At 38.6% G+C, this 21955-nt stretch overlaps 1 protein-coding gene across 1 annotated transcript in view; it reads left to right on the forward strand.

Moving 5' to 3' along the window:
• Positions 1-21955, forward strand: part of INSC (INSC spindle orientation adaptor protein) — a 114797-nt gene that overhangs the window by 53488 nt on the left and 39354 nt on the right. The window contains exons 2-6 of the mRNA XM_054172018.1: positions 1099-1186; positions 17469-17814; positions 18223-18275; positions 19839-19962; positions 20680-20793. Coding sequence (XP_054027993.1) covers positions 1099-1186; positions 17469-17814; positions 18223-18275; positions 19839-19962; positions 20680-20793 — 725 coding nt within the window. The remainder of the gene's footprint in view (positions 1-1098; positions 1187-17468; positions 17815-18222; positions 18276-19838; positions 19963-20679; positions 20794-21955) is intronic.

Consider the following 21955-nt stretch of genomic DNA (forward strand, 5'->3'; position numbering starts at 1 on the left):
CTGGCTGACTCAGCTTGCAAAATGGAGCCAATACCCACACGGCAGAATTTCACAAGTGACTACATAAAAAATATTCTGCCTCAGCTGGTGACCCAAACAGCATTAATTTCCTGTGTAAAGTATTTTCTCTGAGAGTGAGATCCATTGATCCCAGGTTTTTCTTCACATCTGAGGAAGCATAATTTCCCCGCTGTTCCTGTCTCTCCAGATTCATTCATCATGTCCTGGTTCTTCTTGAATCTTTTCCTTCAAATATTTTGCAGTAGTTTTCTGCATTAGTTTTCCTCTAGCCATGTGGGTGAGAGGGAATGATTCCTCTCTCCTCCCCCCTCATCCCTCCTTGTATTTTTGTTTTCTTCTTTTTTTAACCTTTTCTCCCCCCTCCTCCTCCTCCTCCCCCCCCCAACAAATGCTCTCTGGCTTTTGTTAAGAATATATGCTGATTTATACTGTGTGGTGGAGGTAGTTAAGAGAGAGACAGAACCTCTCCTAGTTCCGAAAACGAGCTTCTCTTTCTCTTGCCTATTTCTAGTACAATAGTGTTCAGATGCATCTCTTGGCCATTCAGGGTAAAGGAAAAACGTTGAGGTGGAAGATGTGTACGTTGTTTCAAATCAGTAGATCGCCAAAATTATTTAGCACAGAAGGATACAATACCTCAGTAACTTGGACATCAAGGAGGTTTCTGTAAATGTAGTACTAAATGAACCTGAAATAACAGGAGCAAACACTTGCTTTCTCTTGCAATGTTTATCTCAATAATCTGAAGGATGACAATCATATCAAATAGATTTCTTCTAGAATTCAACTTAATTCAAATGAGGCTAAATAATAACTCTATCTTAACTCAGGAATGTTCAACTCCGATAACTCTGACCTGTGCAGCAGTGCAGGAAGTTCAGGAACATGCAAACACTGTTATGCCATGAAATGTTACTTTAATGGCCCTGGCTATGTATTGGACTTGTGTGATAGCCTGAGATGAAGAAACCCTTTGAAGAGTTAACTCCACAGATTGGTAGGAGGATGCTGTGTCACCCTGGACTGAAGCTGGAGTTTCCCTGGGTTTGCTAACAGAGTGTTTGTTTTTCTTTATAGAGTCCAGTCTATGGAAAAGTGCACATAAAATAAAGATGGCTTTTAAGGGTGAAGACCACTTAGATTCCCTTCCGTTACCTGTTCAGCGGTAAGTGGCGTGCTCTGTCATCCAGACTCGAGTGATTAAATGCCTCTAAGGCTGCAGCTACACTTTCCTTTGAGGACCTGCAGACTCTTAAACTTGTTTTTAAGCTCGGTTTTAGGCAATGCTCATACAAAATGTTGAGAACAAGTGTGCAAATCTGTGATGATTTCTCAAGGCATTTGCAAATGTTTACACCTGCAGCCTGGTACATCACAGTAGTGAATATGCACTCATTGCTTTTAAATGGATGAATGTGTTTGCAATAGAGAGGTGACTGTATTTACTGGATCAGTTCTTTATGATGGAAATCCCTGGAACTTGGCCTCTGAAGAGTGATGAAAACCATAAAGTTCTTTAACCTGGATGACTTTCTTCAGGCGGAGTTATGGTAATGACGAGAAGGGTGTAGTATAATCTAGGCACTTGTGGATAAATCCTTTGCAGCATTTAATCTCAAAATCACTTCCTGGATTTGATATCCCAATTCGCCATATGGGAATTCTGTGGCAGAGGCAAAAATAGAAGTCAGGCTTCCTGTCTTCCAGTTCTTAACCAAAAGACAGCCCTTCCTCCTTTTGTAGCTTTCTTCCTTTTCTTTTTTTTTTTTGGTGGAACTCAAGATCTGACTCCTGTGAAAAACAATATGAATGAGATCACACCTGCATGTTTATCCGAGTCCTGTGAAAAACAATATGAATGAGATCACACCACCTGCATATTTAGAGCCTTGCATTGCTCTTCAAAATCTACAGGTGCTCTGGTAACTTCTCTAGATGTCTTCCTTAGGTATCCTGTTATTAGGCCCTCTGTGATTAAGACTATCAAAGTGAGAGTATCTATCAGCTCACAAGAAATCAGAACTTCTTCCAGTATGACTTTTGGATTTTTTCAGTCTAGTTTCTGTTTGTCTTAAGGTTGTTGTTGTTGACATTTATTTTTTTTTGGGGGGTGTGTGTGTTTTGGTTTTTGTTTGCTTGTTTTTTTCTTGCAGTGGTGGTTTTGTATTTGTGTTGTAGGTAATGTGATAGCTGGAGATGTGTTCATTGGGCAGCAGGTCAGGCAAAGGGCTTCTACCACTCTGCTCTGGTGAGACCTCACCTGGAGTAGTGTGTTCAGTACAGGAAAGACATGGATCTGTTGGAGTGGGTCTGGAGGAGGGCCATGAAGGTGATGATTACTGTGTATTGATCTTGCCCTGCTGATTTGAATCCTACATTCCCTATAATAAGCTTTATGTGGATGATGTCAGAAACTTGTGTTTTGTGGCTCTTTTAAAGTATTCAGATGAAGACTAAGCAATTCTAGAGAAAAAAATGCATGTTATCTGTGACACAGGAGATAGAGGTGAAGATTGTCAGAGTTCAAAGTTCAGTGTGCTTACATGACTCTATCATTCACTGTTCTATGAATTTTTGAAAAGCATTCATGAATGGAAGGTTTGCTGGGGAACTGAAAATGTTTTATTAAAAACCTCTTTTGCAGTAAGCTGTATGAAGAGAGTACTACAGCAGCAAGGTACGCTGCCAATAATGCCATAAAGATACCTTCTGATGATAAGGAATAAATTTAGCTATTGTGTAGCTCCAGCCACTAATGATGCTTCATTTGATGACCTCGTGTTCTTTTCGTTTCACTCATTTAGCCTATAACAATCCAACAAAGAATTTTATAGCTTCAGAAAGGAAGTTCACCTCGCTGTGAAGTGTTTCTGGTTTTAGTGATTTATATTCCACTGTAACCAAATTGAAAGCCAGATTGTTTGTGGGTAGTTTGATGCTGGTAGTTAAAACTTTGTGTATTCACGTGGTCCTTCTCAGAAGGATTTTCAGGTGTGCCAGTTGGCTGGATCTGCAGAATGATGCTAGTAAAACAACAGCTATTGATTTGCCACTGTTTGGTGGCATTCATGATGAATATTAACTCAACAGATTTTTATTTTCATTTGAATCCTTCTTCCTATATCCAAGAGGTTAATATGTAGGTCAGCAGTTTAGTTTGCAGGAATTAAAAATTCCTGCATTTCACTTGTACTTTATTCATTTTGTGAATGTGCAAGTTTGCCAGAATGCAAGGTTTTTCCTAACCCTTTTATCACTATATCTTTAAGTTGTATAACATGCTGTAGAAACATATTCTATTACTTCCCAGAGCTATGCTGTAAAATATTTTAACTTGAGCTGCAGAAGCCACAAAAGAATTTTGGCTTTTAACCTGAAGGAAATTTGAGTTTGTCCATTATAATAATGGTGAAGTTATGGTGAGTTTGAAATGTGAACAAATTGATGAATTTTAACAATGTGTTCACCTGGCCTCACTAGACCTTTTTTCATTAAAGCTGGTATTTCATATTTGTGGCTTGCTGTTAGCTGGGACCTTTTAAAAATGATCAAGCATCATCTTTCATCCTTAAAGACAGTTAGGAATTTATCTTGAATCCCTCTTGCCAGGGTCAGTAGCATATTTCACAGTGTGTGGCATCCAAGCACTGTAAAGTGGGCAAGCTAGAGCTGGTATAGCCTTTATCATAGAAGAAATCTGGCTGATTATTTTCAGAATGCATATTTTTGAAGTGTGAAAATCTCTAGACAAGACTTTTCTGTGTGCACTGGAGACACAGCAGTTCCCATCTGCCTGATGAGTATCTTGTGTTTTGGACTTGGTATCGTTTTCTGAACGGACCTTCCAATTAACGTCTTTGAAATAACAGTAGCACAACTTGCCTGAATGTTAGGTTGCTTTATCTCCCTGATATAGATGATTCCTTCTGAGTGTATCTTCACAACTATTACATGACATTTTTGTAACATTGGATTAGTCAGCTTTAGACCCTATACCTAGATCTCAGCACTGGTAAGGCCACACCTTGAGTACTGTGTGCAGTTCTGGGCCCCTCAATTTAAGAAGGACATTGAGACTCTTGAGCGTGTCCAGAGAAGGGCAACGAGGTGGTGAGAGGTCTTGAGCACAAGCCCTATGAGGAGAGGCTGAAGGAGCTGGGGCTGTTAAGCTTGGAGAAAAGGAGGCTCAGGGGAGACCTTATTGCTCTCTACAATTACCTGAAAGGAGGCTGTAGACAGATGGGGGATGGTCTCTTCTCCCAGGCGACCAGCACCAGAACAAGAGGACATAGTCTCAAACTGCACCAGGGGATGCTGAGGCTCAAGGTGAGGAGAAAGTTCTTCACAGAAAGAGTTATTTGCCATTGGAATGTGCTGCCCAGGGAGGTGGTGGGGTCACCATCCCTGGAGGTGTTAAAAAAAGGTTTGGACAGCCTCCTCTGGCAAAATTCCAGGATTTTCCTCTCATTCTGTCAATTGATACTAAGAAGAAGAGATTATAATTCACCTCACTACAACCTCCTTTTAGGGTAGCTGTAGAGAGCAATGAGATCTCCCCTCAGCCTCCTCTTCTCCAGGCTGAACAACCACAGCTTCCTCAGCCACTTCTCATCAGACTTGTCCTCTAGACCCTGCATCATTCCTCCTGATTTCTGCCCTGGTTATACTGCTGATTAATCTTCTTGCCCTTAGGCAAACCACTTTACCTTCCTGTGTCTTTCCTTCCTGCCTCTCAGCTGGGGAAACACAATGGAAGCCCTTATTAGCCGGTCTTCACAAACTGCTATTTAATGATACTTATGAGGTCATAACATACTGAGTGCTATATATGTCTTGTTAGGCCTGGCATGTGTGCATCATCCTCTTGCACTGTTGAGGTTGATAATGTTTTATACTACCCAGCAGCTGCTCTCAGCAGCTGCAAAGCTGTACTTCTGTTCACAAACTAACTTGCTCCCTCCATGTGATATATTTTACCATCATTTTCACAGTGATGTTGCCTTGCAAGTGAGTTCATTAAACTCTCTTTACAACTATGGCTATAGGAGAGGATGATGATTAATTACCCTAACCTTGTTATTTCTGAGGTATTTTCCCACAATCTGATTTTTAAAAATAAATCTCTTCATTAGGGATACTTTAGTGATCTTGCTACAAACTCGTCTTCTCAGCTATTTATTAGAGATACCAGTACCATATTGTGTTAAATACAATATTTGTCACCTCAGTTCACATTTCCTGGGAATTTCTTCCTTACTTAATTGCCTGACCTCTCTTAATCTGATTCACTGCTGCCTGGGGATGGTGGGAGGATCGTGTAATCAGTTGTTCAGTAACCTGTAATGAGCAAATTTAAGAAAGCTAGCAGAACAATGCTACAACTTTGTAAATGGCTTTTCCCCTTTTTTCCCTTTTTGACAAACAGTAGAGTGATCTTAAGAAATGTGCTGCTCTGACCTCATTTCTAGTCTCATTATATTTCCTAGTGTGTGTTAGTGGTTGGATTTCTGAGTTCATATTAACCCTGAGGGATTTGGAGTGAAATGCATACTGGAGTTAAGCTGAAATGTGGCTGTTAGCCGTGGCAGTTCTTTCTCTTTGCCCCTTACAGTATTTTAGAGAATGCAATGAAGTTTGTCTACATGTATACATACATATATACATGCACACACACATGTATGCATGTATGTTACTTTATTTAGAGCAATATGCCTTAAAGACTTGTTTTTTCTAGAGACAAAACAAACCCAAACCTGTTACACGCATAGACTATGCTTCAGGTATTAGAATTTTGTACCTTTCCTTCTGCGAATACTTTACTATTGAGGTTCTCCCAGGGGTACAACAGGAATATAGAAAGCATCTACATCAAGAACATAGTATTCTGTCCAAATAAAATTAATGGAAATATTTTTCCGTTGTCTTAAATAGCAGCAGGACTGAGCTCATAATAAATATTAAACAGGGGAAAATCTGAGAAAAATATCGTAGGAACAGGAGACCTAGTGTATATTAGAAACATCCAGTCTGCAGTAGTCAAGAGCCCTTAATTCACAGGTGTTTATACTGTATTTCCTGTCTTTAAAATCTAATTTGGAATCCTCAAACTTCCAGATTTGTATGCTAGTATTGTTTAACATTTTCTCAGTCCAGTGCACCCAGTGGGAAGTCAGGATGGATAAATACGGCAGAGCACTAGCTCTACAAAACTCTCTTCCCCCGTTCTTTTGATAGAAACTCTCTCAACAATGGTTGAGGCACAAAGCTACTTTTCCCACCTCATTTAAAAGCAAATAAACTTTTCTGAAGCCTGTCAACACTTCCTGTGGCACAGTCATGAATGTGGAGGGGTAAGGGTTGTGTTTATGTTGTGAGAATGAATCAGGAAGCAAATAGATTTGAGCACTCTTGATTCTGCTGGGTAGAGTCTAACCCCATGTTGCTCTTGGCTAATGTACCAGGAAAAACCTGGAAAGAAATCAATGTGTTATTGCCAGGGGAAAATAAGTTACTTTTTTCTCTCAGCATTTTGTTCTGTTCTGAAGGGCTGGAATTGCGCTGAACATTCTCAGCTGGGTAAGAGGCTGAGCTCAGTAATGTAGAAAAAGTATCTTTTTGTTGATAAATAGTGAAGACAGTCCAACTGAGTAAACTGCTACACAGATGCCCTGCTCTAAGAGAGGAGTATGAGAACAATTGTATTTCAAAGTGTGCACTAGACTTGGATTGTTCTGCCGTAGTTCCAGTTGCTGCAAATGTAAGGTCTTCAGCAAATACTCAAATTGACACCTTGATATCAATTTACACACAGCTTCAACTGATCACACAATCAAAAAAAAAAAAAAAAAAGAGGTATTTTTCATTTAAATCACTGCTGTAATGAGACTGGGACACTAGTCTAGAATATACTATCAGTTATAGTTTTTCCAATTAGGCTTTTTGTTCAGGAGAGCAATTTAAAATGTATGAATGCTACCTGAATTCAGCTGTGCTGAATAAAAGAGAAGAAGGTAAGAAATGCTTACTTTCCTGTAACTTCTAAGGAGCAGATATTAAATGCAGTCATAGTGCCCTGACTGAACAAAGACTAAATTTTCAGTGTGGACAGGAGCACTAACAATCTAGTTTTAACTCTGTCGAATGCATGGAAAGAAACAAACACATCTCAGGGAGAAGCAAAATGCAGCTCAATTTACAAAAGGTGGGAAAATGAGTATTTGAAGTGTTGAATCCGACAGCAAAATTTTGTAGACTCCAAGTGTAAAGCAGCAAAACACAATTCTTATATCGTGAGAGTGGGTGGAATAAAAAATTAACTGGAAAGGAGATGGAAGAGAGAAACTCAGGAAAAATTGTAGTAAAGAGTAGCTAAAGATCTGGGATTAAATGAGAAATAGGATGCCAAAACGTGTACCTGCCAAATGTGTTGTACTGAATAAACTGCTATTGCTCCCAGGCAAGGTAACTGTCTTCCCTATTTTCCCTTTTAGCAGAGGAAAGACAGTGAAGCTTATACATGCCGTACTTTGCTAGTAAATGCTGAAAACAGTAGCTATCAAGCAAAGGTCAAAATGGGAAAGGATAATGCAGGGGTTATTTTTGAAAGCACAGAATTAGAACTACACTTCAAGCACTGAAGAAAAAAGGATGAGTAGCTGAAATCTCAAGGTTATACATTCAGGAGCTGATGACAAGAAAATCTGCCATAATCTGTTTCATTCAATGGTAAAAAAGTTAGGAGAAGGACTTATGTATACTAGTTGCTAATGAGATGAATGTGACTGCATTTACCAGTAAGATGTGGTGATGAAGGTGAAGATCAGCTCCAGACCATATAAAGTGAGATATTTCTGGTTGAGATAAGGCTGTATCACTGTGGAAGTTAAAGGGAAACTTCATTTGCCATCAAGCACAATATCCAGTCTTTCAGTAAAAAAGGAATTTTGCAGCATCTATGGATCTACCAGACTCTTTAGGACAGGGGGAGTGGAAAGCAGCTTGTTTCATGAAAGGAATCTAGAGAATTTTGCTTGTTATATCTTGCAAAGCAGAAGCTGAAAGGATATGTTTGCTTCTAGAGATAATATGTTGAAAGATATGGGAAGATGAAATGAGCATGAACTGACACTTAAGAAATTTAAATCAGAATTAAGAGATTTCTAACCATTGGAGCAGTGCAGTTCTAGAACAGGCACTTAATGGAACACTTTTAAGCCTACAATAAATTATTTGATGAGTTGGCTTTTAAGCCATTTGTGAACAAATTATCTGATCTGTTTTTTCCAGTATCAGAAGAATGGATTTGGTCATGTAAGGTTTAATTTTCAGACCTCTGACTTCCACAGAAATATATAAGCTTATGTTTAAATACCATATTTGTTTGATTAGAAACTGCTTTCTTATTTGAATGACACTACTTAAGGTAGTTTTACCAACTCATTCTGGTATTTTGACACTGTGTTACTAGTTCTCATCTTCTGAACTTGTCTATTGAAGTGTTAATGTTCTAATGTGAATCTTGGAAAAGCCAATACCAAGCTATCCTTATCTTACCCCTTTTTTGGACAGTTTTACCTAGAACTCTGCTGTGCAATAGATGTGACAGGGTCCACAGATTTCTGTAGTCTTCTGAGTGGTGCTGATCTCAACTCCCTGTAAAATGGTTGTTGCTTCCTTCATTAAGTAATCCAGGTTTTACTCAATCAGTAGGGCTAGGACCTTAAATGAGTAAATAGTAAAAGGTGAAAGGCTAATGGTAGTGCTCATAATGCATGTCATAACTCTTCTGAAAAAGGCACAGAGCAGTGCTGTTTGTTATTAAACTACAAATTAAGCCATATTTGGAAGACAAAAAGAAAAAAACTCAATGATGCACTGGCACTGTTTTCATGGACTCCCGTATTATATGCCTCCAAAATAGTCCCTGCTGGTAGTTGTGTCTGAACATTTCCACGGTCTATGGCCCCAGATAATTTCCACTGCTGTTTTTCTCCTTCTCTTTCATTTTTATTTTTCCTTCCCTGCTAGGTGTTCACAAGAACTTCTCTTACAGTATATTGTTTTTATAAGGCTATAGCCTTATAAATATCATCCTCTGCGTTTACAGGTGTAGCCTGAGCATCAGGAAGCAGTGTACTAGGGTGAACTCTCTGGTTAATATCCTGCACACATCTCCTACTGATAGCCTGGTTGGCTTTTGTGTCCCACAATGTAGGAAGCATGCCTAGCTGCTTATGGGAGTGAGCACTCTTTTTTACTCAACAGTTAGCAACTTAAATGTATGCTGATGACAACATCTCTTCAAGTTTATCGATATTTCGGTTATCAAGATAGACTTAAAGCTCTGAAATAACATTTTTTGGCTTCTGAGTAGATCTGTTTTATGATGTTCCCTCAGGCTAGGCTGTTCTCCTTCCATCGGGCTAATTAGACAAAATAATGGATTTTGTCATTGTGTACAAAGCTAAGGTCCCTAACTGCAATTATTTCATGTTTTCACAAGACCCTGGTTTTGTAGCATTGTGCATTGTAGAATAGTTTCTTATTTCAGGACCTAATCTCAGATGGAGGTAATGCCTCCTTCATCCAGCTCATCAAAGAGCAATTTGTCTGAGGAATGCTTACTCACTGCAGAACAAATGATCAAGTAACATGCTGAACAAAAGAACCAATATCCTTCACAAAGCCTGGTCAGCTTATAATTTTATTTATTTATGTATTTAACTTCTATCTCATGCTGATATTTTGCAAATATAATTAAATGAATAGGAACTGATCTGAGTAGAATTCATTTGGTGTTTTGTTTTGATTTTTTTTTTTTGTTGTTGTTGTTTGTTTGTTTTACTTTATATTTATATGCAGAGGATAGGCCAGCAGAGCTGGTGGAGTGCCTACCATTGCTCAAAGGAGCTTGCAGAGGAAAGCAGAGTTTAGTTGATGATCAGTGTCCTGTTGTAAATTGATTCTGTTAATCATTGAAGGATGGAGATACTCTGTTACACATAGGCTTAAAAAGGCCAGTATCAAAAAAAACCAATCCCAAACAAACCCCAAAACAACCCCAAAAAGCCAACCAAACAAAAAGTCCTCTATCCCAGAGTTCCACTGGCAGGATTTATCAAGTACACCTTCATTTCTAGTTTTGCCAGTAGAGATTAAAAAAGATGCAAACGTGTTTGGAACTCATACCAACACATTTGGGTGAAGGGATCTAAGAGGAGTGGATTTGTACTGGCTGTTCCTCATCCCCTTTCAACATGAATGGGCCATCAAGAAGCAAAGCCAGTAGCAGAGCACTTTTTCCCATCTACCATATTGTCTGAATTGTAGAGTTGCTAAAATTGCCTGCTTCTAAGTCTGGATTCTTCTGGCTGGATCAAAGCCCATCAAGTCTGATCTGAATCCAGCAACTCAACAATAGAATAGAATAGAATTAACCAGATCGGAAGAGACCTTTGAGATTGTTGAGTCCAACCTATCATCCAACACTATCTAATCAACTAAACCATGGCAACAAGTGCCCTATCCAGTCTCTTCCTAAACACCTCCAGTGATGGTGACTCCATAGCAATTTACCAAGTTTATATATGCCAGTAGCACAGGGCTCACCAAAATGATTGGTTTTAGAAATTTTAATTGGCTCACTAGTTTACAATGACACTACAAATGCAACAGTCTTCATTGTAAGTGTGAATCACCAATACTATGCAAATATAAATTCAACAGGCATACTTGGTGATCATGGTGACAAGATTAGCCTGTGGTTTGTTCAGCTTTGCCTGTAGGCAGGGCAAGTAGCAGCCTTATGCTGTCACTAACTTGTTGACAGCAGGATTTGTTTAGCATTTACCTCCTTTCTGTCAGGAAATTTTATTTTCTGTTACTGCTGTCTTGCTGTAAACCCAGTGGCTTATGTGCTTGTTGAGACAGCTACTGTTTTAGCATCTTAATGTGTGGGGCACAAAGTAAAAACCCAGAACACCAGTTAGAACTGGTCCTTTTGCCTTCCAACTTGGCTCTACTTAAACTCTACCATAAAGAAAACTAATATGTGCTAGGATTATCCTAGATTTTAAATAAGCTAATCAGCAAGCTGAATTGGTCTGTAATTTTGATGTTCTATCTTCCTTATGTTCTGTAGTGTGCCAGTAATTCTGAGGTGGCACAGTATTTCCAGACATTTGTAGAGAGACCACTTGCAGTGAGGATTTCTCAGAAAAACATAAAGATCTGAGAAGCACATTGGTGCAGCACTTAACACTAAACGATTGATGTGGCCTTTTAAATAGGTGTGATGAAGCTGTAGTCAATTTACATGTCATACCTTACACATTACAAGTGTTTATGATGTTTTTACTTCTCTTGTAGTCATTTCTGTGGTGGTGAATGCATAAGATGAAGTAGCCTAACCACAGAAGCTTAGTTCTAAGTGCATAAATAAGATAAATAAGACTTGTCTCTGTGGCTTCTGACTAAATCCTTCCATTGAGATCTGACTTCCATTGTATTGATGTAGAAACTGGCCCTAGGTGTATTGGGAACCTATGAATAATTTTGAAAAGATGAATTGGAAAAGAATTAGAGATGATTAATGGTTAAAGAGAGGCCTAAATCCATTCAAGGAGTTGTTTGTTGCCAATTAATTACCTACTGCTAATTAGAATAATAAATTTCAGCCCAATTGTAAGACTTGGCAATGGCTTTCTTCATAGGTTTATCTGGAATCTGTACTAAATCCTCTCATTAGGACTGGTGATAAATCTGTCATAATAGGTGAAAATGGCTAAATAGGCTAAGAAGCCTGGAAAACATACTTTGAGCAGAAGTCTTTATTCTTTATAAATACGACCACTGGAATTATTTGTGTGAATTGATCAGCTGAGACTTGACCACAACGTTATAAAACATGAATCTTTTGCACTTAGTGAAACTGTGTACTCAAATGGAGGCAAAACTCTTTTTCATGATAACATTTGCAATTTAGAAATGAAGCACATGTGCTGCCAGTAAAATTGTAGTAGAGAGCTCCAGGCTGTCAGTTTTAAACAGATGATTTACTTATTCATTCTTCTCTTTTGTATTGATGTAGTACCAACACTAGATAGAGCAAACCTTTAGATGACAGTCCATCTTGCCTATCCTTAAGATCTTGTGATTTGTTTGTAATTGACCTACTGACTAGATGACAGAAAACAACAAATTAAAAAAAGAAAAGAAAAGAGAAATGCTGGTAACAGAACTCTGAATATGAAATGCCTCTTTTTGGGTACTGTGTCCAGTTCTGGGCCCCTCAATTTAAGAAGGACATTGAGATACTTGAATGTGTCCAGAGAAGGGCGATGAGGCTGGGGAGAGGCCTTGAGCACAAGCCCTGCGAGGAAAGGCTGAGGGAGCTGGGGTTGTTTAGCCTGGAGAAGAGGAGACTCAAGGGAGACCTTATTGCTCTCTACAACTACCTGAAGGGGGATTGTAGCCAGGAGGGAGCTGGTCTCTTCTCCCAGGCAACCAGCACCAGAACAAGAGGACAGAGTCTCAAGCTGCACTAGGGGAAGTTTAGGCTCGATGTGAGAAGAAAGTTCTTCACTGAGAGAGTTGTTAGCCATTGGAATGCGCTGCCCAGGGAGGTGGTGGAGTCGCCATCCCTGGAGGTGTTCAAGAGGGCATTGGACGTGGCACTTGGTGCCATGGTCTAGTAGTCATGAGGTCTTGGGCGACAGGTTGGACTTTATGATCCTTGAGGTCTTTTCCAACCTTGTTGATTCTATTATTCTAAAATGGGAGGGTTTGCTGTTTTTAATGTGGGTCTTGCTGCAGGATGAAATTTCTCTTGCAGTGTGGAGATATTCAAAACCCACCTAGATGCATTACTGTGTGATCTGCTCTAGGTGATCCTGCTCTGGCAGGGGGGTTGGACTAGATGATCTTTTGAGGTCCCTTCCAGCCCCTAACATTCTGTGTTGTATGGTGCAGACATGCCTGTATGAAACAAGGTCTGAGTGTCTTTTGGAGCAATGTACTTTCAATCTGCTGTTGCGCTGAACTGGTCTCAGCTAGTGGCACCAAAGGACTTTGTCAAAACAGCACAATTTTTAAAAGATTGGCTTTTGGCCAGTGCACTAGAATTCAGTGTGTCCAAACTGTTAGTTACTCAAATTCAGAGGCATGCTCTTGAAAACTTCATCAAATATTTTACAACCTCAATTAAACCAGAATGACTTTGAAGAAATGCTGGAGACTTTCTATTGAATTTTTATTTTGCACTGAATTATTTTTACTACTATTTTTGCATGAAATGCTGCTTTTACAATGTAGAGTCTAGATAAATTGCTTTTTTGTCAATATGCCATGACATACTAAATTCAGACCTTCTAACTGGTGGGGGACTGCTATCAATATACACCAGGACCTCTGCCAGTTACCCAGCTATTGTTGCTTGGTTAAACAACTGGAGAAAATCACACCAGTAAGGTCTCTTGTGCTTGAACCAGTCTTGCTTAATGTATTTAACAACCTGAAAAACAGTTTAATAGCAGGACAACAACACTTCCTGCTGATGCAAAACTGTTCAGGCCAAATTGAAATAACGCAAAACACAAAGACTCATAATACTGAGTCTCAGAAATGTAAAATGCCAGAAGACATTATATGTTAATGAACATAATGTAATGCATGTGAGGAGGGGAAGGGAACTGAAGAACTGTCATTTTTTCATCATACACATAGAAAGGCAAGCTCTAAATTATGTATTCTCAGTCATGGAAAAGATTCTGAAATCCAAATAAGTAGATTTTTCTGGAAGGTCAAGATGAAACAACTCTCTGAAAAACACTTAAGCAAAAAGAGGAAATTTGATTTAGTGAGTTCTTGGAAAATAGGGACAGTGCAGGATATGTAATTCAAATGTCTAAATCTGCAATTTACTTAAATCTTGGATATTGTATGGTGTTCTTGCCATCACATCTTAGAACGCAGAAAAAACTGGAAAAGGCTTTTAAAAAGGTGGGGAGAGTAAGTGGATGATCAAAGGAGTGGAATCCCTCCTGTGTGGTGACAGACTAGACAGAGATTGTTTCTCTACCTTGGAAGCGAGATAACTGAGAGAAGATATGGTAGAACAAATGAAAGAATGAATTGCACAAAGAGGGTGAATGCAGAACTCGGCATGCAAGAACTAAAGAGCTTCTGTTAATATCTCCAGGCAGCAAGTTTAAGTCAAACAAGAAACACTTTTTTTCCAAATCATAACCAATACACGCCACTGCCAGTAGATGATGTAAAGGCCAAAAGTTTAACTGAGTTCAAAAAAGGATTAATGGCTACTGTTGTTTCATGAATTGTAAAAACATCCTGCTCAGACACAACTTCTGGCTTAGGAAGTTCCTAAACCACTAATTGCCAGAAGATGGGAGGGAGGGGTTGCTCGGCTCTTGCCACGCTTCTTATGATCTTTCCTTATGCAACTCCTAATGGCCATATTAGGAGCAGGATAATGGGCTAGACAGTCTCTTTTCATTTTTTTCTTTTGTTTTCCTTGGTGTGTGGTTGGTGGTTTTTATGTTTGTTTGTGTGAGTTGGGTTGTTTTTCTTTCTTCTTTTTACTCTCTTTTTTTTCCCCCCCCTTCTGCCTCATTATGGCTGTTTTTATTTTGTAGGTGCCGATTTTTATTTTATTTATTTATTTTAGTAATGGGAAGACAAAATGGAAATTTTCAGCTTGGTTTTGGAGTTCAGTAAATGCTGTTTGGAATATGATTCTTAATAAGTAGTTAGGAACAATCACACTCTTTGCTTTCCCTGTTTCAATAGACACACAAAAAGAATCGTCTACAAATTAACCTGCTGAATGCACAGTAAGATTTTAGCTAAGTACAGGGAGATGAAGGTGATTCATTCGTGTGTTTCACCTGAGGAATCATGATGTGTATTTTGGAGGAGAATGTGTTGGAAAAGCTGACACAGCATGGGGAGATTTCTGTGGTTCTGTCTGAGAGGACGCGAGTGGTGTTGTTTTTGCTGCTGCTGAAAATTAAGGAATGCTGTTTCAGTCATAGGAAATCATAAATTCTGCAGCTGTACTTGCGGCAGTCAATAGGAATAGAGGCCAAAAAGGGGAATTTCTTTAACATGCATCCTTATCTTTTTTTGTACTACTGTGTCATCCTTTTTTACTCCTCAGAATGAAGATAAGCTTTTGGAATTAGAGGAAATAAGAACTTCCATGCCTGCCCCTCACCCCCCCCCCCCACACCCCCCCCCCCGGCCTTACCTACTTACTTACTTACTTACTTACTTACTTACCTACTATTATAGTCCTTTTTTTCCCATTTGAATTTGTAATTTAGGAGGGGTTTTTTGGTACTTAGCTAAACAGATTTTTGGCAATTATCATAGTGCATTTCAGAAATGAAAAATACGTTGCTCTATGTTATGAGTTTATCCCGAACCGCACGTGAACGCTGCACATGCTTATAAATCGTGTCTCACACTTCTGAAGTTGTTATTTTTGTTTGTTAGGAAACCTGGCTTCAAATCCAAAAAGGCAATAAAGAGACTATACACAGCAGGCAGAACACAAGCCACGATCAATACTGAAATTCAATTACACAATATTCAAAGCTGAATGGGGAATAAAGGACCTTAAATAGCAGTAGCCTGTAAAGTTTAAAATTAAAAGTAGTTTCATCATATATGGTGAAATGGGGGATTGGATCAATGACAGTCACCTCTTGTATCTTTGCTGTAGATTTATATGAAATTATACTTAAGGTGAGCCTCCTTTTCATATGTACATTAATACATTTTGATCACTTGCGGAATATTCCTTCAGTGGTCTGGAGGGGAGATATCTTGAGATCAGCTGATGTATAAATGGAAGCACAAGATCGTCCTTAGCTTGGCTACTCTCATTGTAGATTTGGTTTAGATAAAAGCACAATGTATTACTGCTGTGATGCTGAGCTGTGAAAATTCAGCATCTGGATTAAAAGAATGGAGGACATCATGCAACTTTTCTTGCAGTCCTTTCTGGTATGGCATCATACAGAACTGCAGGGTGTGTTCAGAAGGTAGAGAACAATCCACTACATGGTCAGACTAGCTGAGGGATACTAACAGAAGCTTGGGGAAAATAATTAAGCCCAGTCTCTCTTGCTTTCATTTAATTTAATTCTTGCCTTACCTTTCATAGTTATTTTGTCAGAATCCTTTAGTATCAATCCATCTTTCACTAGAATAAGAGATAATAACATTTTTGAAGCATTTTGTGTTAAGATGACATGACAAAAATTAAGAGTATGTCTTCAAATTACAAAAACTCTCAGGGGGCAAAAAAAGTGTTGTGTTTTTTTTTTTTTTTAACTGTAGATTGGTAATCTGAAATTCTTGCTAAGTACAGTGCCCCTTTTGGACATATGCTGTGTATATAAATATTACATTTGCTGGCCATGCCCGTGTTTATAAATTCAGCAGATACTATTTTAGACATACAAAAATTAAGATCTCCCAGGAGCCTGCATTTTGTGCAGATGGTCTGGGAAAATGCAGGAGGCAGCAATGGACTGGGCAGACCTCAGAGAAAAGGGAGCAAATTTCCAGGGACAATGGGATCAGGATGCTGCCACTTAGGAATTCCCTGATCTAAACAAAACAAACCCAGAAGCTATACCCTGTCTGCAAAAACAATGTAGATGAGGGTGAATGCAATTGTGCAAACACTGCTCTGACCTAACATGCTCTGACCTAATGGTCATCATGTTAGATATAGTGTTAATAATACCAGTTATGTTAACATAACTTGGCTCTGTATGTATGCAGGGTTGAGGTGCAGATCAGTGGCTTTTAATTAGGAACTGGGCACCTCACTATAAGGAAAAATATCTAGGCAACTCTACCTCAAGGCTCTAGGGAACGGAACAGCTCAGTAGCACTGCTGTTTCCACTACCACATTTTAGTGGCTTGGCTGTGCCAGTGTGGGTGGAGAGATGCTGTAAAGTAATTTTTTTAAAGTGTTTAATAGGCAGAGTGTCTAGAAAAAGCTGATAGTACAGTCTCATAAATAAGCAAATGCACCCATAACTTTGCTCCTTCATTATATTAAGCCTTGAATGTACAGGAAACATTTTCTCCCTAAAAAGTGCAATTTAAACTTACTTCTATTTATTTATCTCTAATCTCTGCTAATTTTTTGCAAATAATTGTATAAGAGGTACCTGGTGTAAGATGATTGGAAAACCAAAAGCTGTGTTTAGAATGGAAAGTTAAACATATCACTCTGTTACCACAAGCAAATTGTCCATTTAGTTGCATTTTGCCAATCAATTGAAACATGATAGGTTGTGATACTGCTGGTTGTTACTGTAAAGGTGTTTTGCTTTACCTCATTCTTCCTGGTGGTTATGGTAAAGGTGTTTTGTGTTACCTTGTTCTTCCTTCATTCTCTGCCTTCTAGCATGCACTTAATTCAGGTGGACTCTGTTCAGCGATGGATGGAAGACCTGAAGCTGATGACAGACTGTGAATGTATGTGTATTCTCCAGTCAAAGCCCATCAGTATTGAGAAGGATGAACAAAATGAACTTATCCTTTCCTCACAATATAATACATGTGATAACTTGCAGCTGTTATTAAAAAGAGCATGGATCATAAGCACGGAGTTGACTAGGATTGCTCAAAAGCTGGAGAAGAATAGATGGCAGAGAGTCCATAGCATGACAGTAAGAGTCAACTGCCATGTGCGTTCAATGATAAATGAATACAATACGTTCACCAGGAATCCTTCAGAAGAAATGCACCAGGTAGGATGCCTTAACTGTTGCTGTGTTTGTCTTGTTTCATCTTTTTTTTTTTTTATTACTATAAATAACATTTGCTTTAAAAAATCTGGAAGAAATCCTTTTTTAGCAATGCTGGTCCTTTGTTTGAGGCTTTCTAATTCCTTTTTTTTTTTTCAGCAATGGAATCATCCTTGACTCATTTTGGGTCCTGTTTTCTCACAGGCCTGATTTTGAATGTTTGTAATGTTGACAAATTATATGAAAGAAGTTTTGGTTTTGAGGACTACTGGGCTAAACTAAGAGAATGTCTATATGAAGTAGTATGTTTCCAGAGCGTTTTCAGCTAATTGTTGTAAAGAAGAACTTTTAAAAAAGCATTTGTGTGTATGGTTATTGCTTTAAATCCACTCTCTCTTTCTCTCTTTGCAGTATGAAAAGCTTTTAATAGACAAGTGTTCAGAGTTTACGGCATTCACAGAAAGGTAACCTAAATTTTCTAGTTGAAATATTATTTTTTCTGGTTTATTATTTTGTAGATTTTCTAAGAGGAAGTACTAATGTACTAACACTCTGAAATGTTTAAACTAGGCCCCTACAGCCCTGGAATGCTCCCTGTATGTTGGCCTCTCTGGTGTATAAAGTGAATCGCTTTTACCTACGCTGCATCCTAATTGAAGATGGGGTCTGCTGTTGCACAGTCTGGCACAGCCACGAAGCTGCATGCAAATGGATTTTTCAGGGCTTTTAGACATCAAGGAAAAAAAGTTTGGCTTTAATGATATCAGTGACAAATTTGCCTTCGTGTTCTATGAAGCCAGCTGGTGTGAAAACTTAAGTTGTGAAACTGTCATACTACGTGTTCCTGTATGAACATCTCCATGTGTTGATAAACCAAACAGAAATACACATTTCTTTAAATTGCACTTGTAGCTCTGTGCACTCTGGAATGCTGAGACTGGAAAATAAGAATCTCTTTATAATTCCTCTCATGACATTTCCCCTGTCTAGCAGGAATCATCTTGTTTCCTCCAGCACAGTTCAATCAGTCTTTTTTGATTTATTTTGAACACTGTGCAAATCATTATGTTCAGGAAAAAAAAAAAAAGACACCATCTAATTATCAGGAAAGAACTTTTCTTAAGCACTACTGACTTTTGCCAAACCCACACAGATCAGACTTTACTTTTGTAGTCTACTGTGAGGCACACTGATTTAATGAGGTCTCTGATCTCATAGTGCCTGCCCTAAATCAGCCCTCTCCCTCCTTGTCTGTTTGACAGGTAAAGCTGCAAAGGGGACACACTGTGTGGGTGGAGACACTGATCAACCAAACTGTATCTTCCGTTATAGTGGCCTGCCTGGGTGGAATATGTTTTAACAATTCAAGTGTAATGCATTTCTGTGAGAAAGTAATAGTTCAACTGAATTGAATAAAGTTTCCCATCTTTATTTAATTTCTTTATTTACAGCCAAATATCACTGACTACAGAGTGGTTAGACTAACACTTTATACTTGCTCTACGTTATCTTTCTATATAGAAGGCTAAATTGTACTTTTGAGTATGCTATTCAAATGTAAATGGACTTTACTCATCTGGACACACATACATTTGTGGTTCCTATCTTGCTATCATTAAACTATGGCAAAGAAGGTAAAGAAACTGAAGTCACCAAAAACCTTTCCTTGGTCATGAGGGGTGGATGGATATATAGAGCTGCAGTTAAAATGCAGACAACCTAGAGTGACTGTAACTATTAGCAGGAGGGGAAAACGGCAGAGTTATCTTGATACGAGCACACTGATCTGCAGTGAAATTTGGCCTGCTGTCTGAAGTAAATAGTGATCCCCAAATGATTCATTAGTGTCCACTGGTCTGGTATGATGCTGCTGGCACAATGACAGTGTCATCATGAGGAGCTGAATTTCCATTACGTCCCTGTTATTATACAGAGCTCACCTGCGACAATCAGCTTGATAAACCAGGAGTTGCTCATTGCATCTTTCACCTTCACCCTTATCCCTTTTTGTTTTCCTTTCCCCCCAGGTGCATACAAACTGAAGATGAACAGATACTGAAGTCCATGAAATCTTGTATTAATGAAACACTCACTACAGTTGCTCAGTATTTTGGCCAGTTGATAGAGTTGGTTTTAACACATGAAGCACAGGTTAGTCTATAGTTTGAAAATAGTATTTCCAAATCATTGATTCTTGAGGGAGAGCATCCATTAAGAGAATGATTAGAATTAGAGCTCTCAATTTTCAGCTAATTTATGATCAATGATTCAAATATCTTGCTTAGAGATTTAGGTGTTTGTATTCTCAAATAATTTTAAATCTCAAACAAAATGATCTTGTGACTCACTATTCACTGTTCTATATCACCTTAATTGTGAGGCTTTTAATTCATGAACAGTGTCTTGTTAATAAGACCTTTGGTCATGTTTTGTTTTCCTTTCACACTGCATTTCTTCAGAAATCTTGAAGAAAGGCTCTCCTGCAGTATTCCTTCTAAATAAGGTGGAAGTCTTCTATCACCTTGTGATACTGCTTCTACACTGTGACATGATCAGTTGCTTTCTGGAAATGCTAGTTGAGTTCCAGGCCAAACCCAACAACAATCTACTAAATATCTCAAGAATTCTTTATTGTGTGTTCTCTCACACACATACCTGTTCTTTTACACAGTGATAGTTATATATAAATATGAATAATTCTTGGTTACATCTGCTGAAATGCAATGAGAAATATGGCACAGTGTTATCAGTCTGACTTCTGCCCGTGGCTTTTTTCCCTTTCTCTGGGTGAGAAGCAAGTGTCTTTAAATCTAATACTAATGCTTTTCATTGAAAGTAAATGATGTTTATTTTCTCCTTGTCACACAGACCCTTCTGAGACAGATTGAATTGTCAGATAGTATGTACATCACTGAGCTGGCCATTAGTAGTTTATTCAGCCTTACCCAGGAAGGTGCTCATCTGTGCCGTATCATAGCTAAGGTAAGGGGATATATGGATGAATCTGAAGGAAGCAAGCTACACAAATGAGTTATTTTACTCAGCTTAGTAGTGAAATGTATAGTACAAGATGAAATTCTGTATCTCAGAACATAACCTTGGTTAAAAAATTAAAATCTGAGAAACTTGTTTCCTATTTTGTAAGCCTTACTCTGCAGAGTTTACCACAATTATCCTGTTAAACCTCCAGATCTTTAATTTAATAAAGCTCAATGCCTGTGCAAACAGCCACAGTAGGATGGTCTTTTGGGCATTGATTCAACTACAGCTGTCTTTTTGCCACCTGAAGTATTACAACTTCCTTCAGCATCTTCGGCTGAAGTGTCTCTCCTGAGAATACTTTTTAAGTACCAAACATGTAAGTGAAGAGAAACTTAACAATTGGCCATGCATGTGGCTGACTATGCAGACAAACAGCAAGATGTCTTCAGATGTGTGTAAACAAGAGGTTAGAGATATTACTGCAGCAGTAATTTTGAAAATACTTTGCATCCATTATGTCCCTTTTATGGAGGACCATCACTACAATTACTGGCATTGTGTTTTCTCGTTTTCTATGTATTTGATGCTAACTTTTCCTCCAAGTGACTCATTCTGCCAGGATCAATGATACTGGCAATCCCTGCAGAATTTGCACCTTGGATCTTGAAAAAGTGAGAATTGCAGGGCATTGTGTGAGGTCAAGGATAGGATAATCACAATCACTCTGTGTGTGTATATATATATATAAAAATCTCCTTTCTCAAACTTCTGCTTTTGGAGAGGCAAGCCAGTCCCTTGTCCTGCTCAGAGATGAGGTTAAACAGCAACATTTAATTAAGTTTACCGCTGATCTGCCTTTAGGTGGATGTTTGCACCATAAAAGGTATACTGCTCTGTTCTGAAGGCTGTGAATGTGGTAGAATCAGAAACATGCAGTGGATCCTGGCAAACCTCCTGAGAGGTTTAATTTTTTCTAAATTGGTATTTGAGCTCCACTCAGTGGTATCCAAAAACAATGTTAAAATGTTGAGTATTGAGGAAGTGCTGAACTAAAAAGTCAAGGAAAATTGGTCTTGTGCCTTTGGTCATTGTGTGAATTCCATAACAGTTTAATTTAGCAAAAATGAAGTCTGGCTTTCCATAAATCATTACATTTAATTTA

Source organism: Dryobates pubescens, chromosome 22 (genome assembly GCF_014839835.1).
Source record: "Dryobates pubescens isolate bDryPub1 chromosome 22, bDryPub1.pri, whole genome shotgun sequence".
NCBI classification, from domain to species: Eukaryota; Metazoa; Chordata; class Aves; order Piciformes; family Picidae; genus Dryobates; species Dryobates pubescens.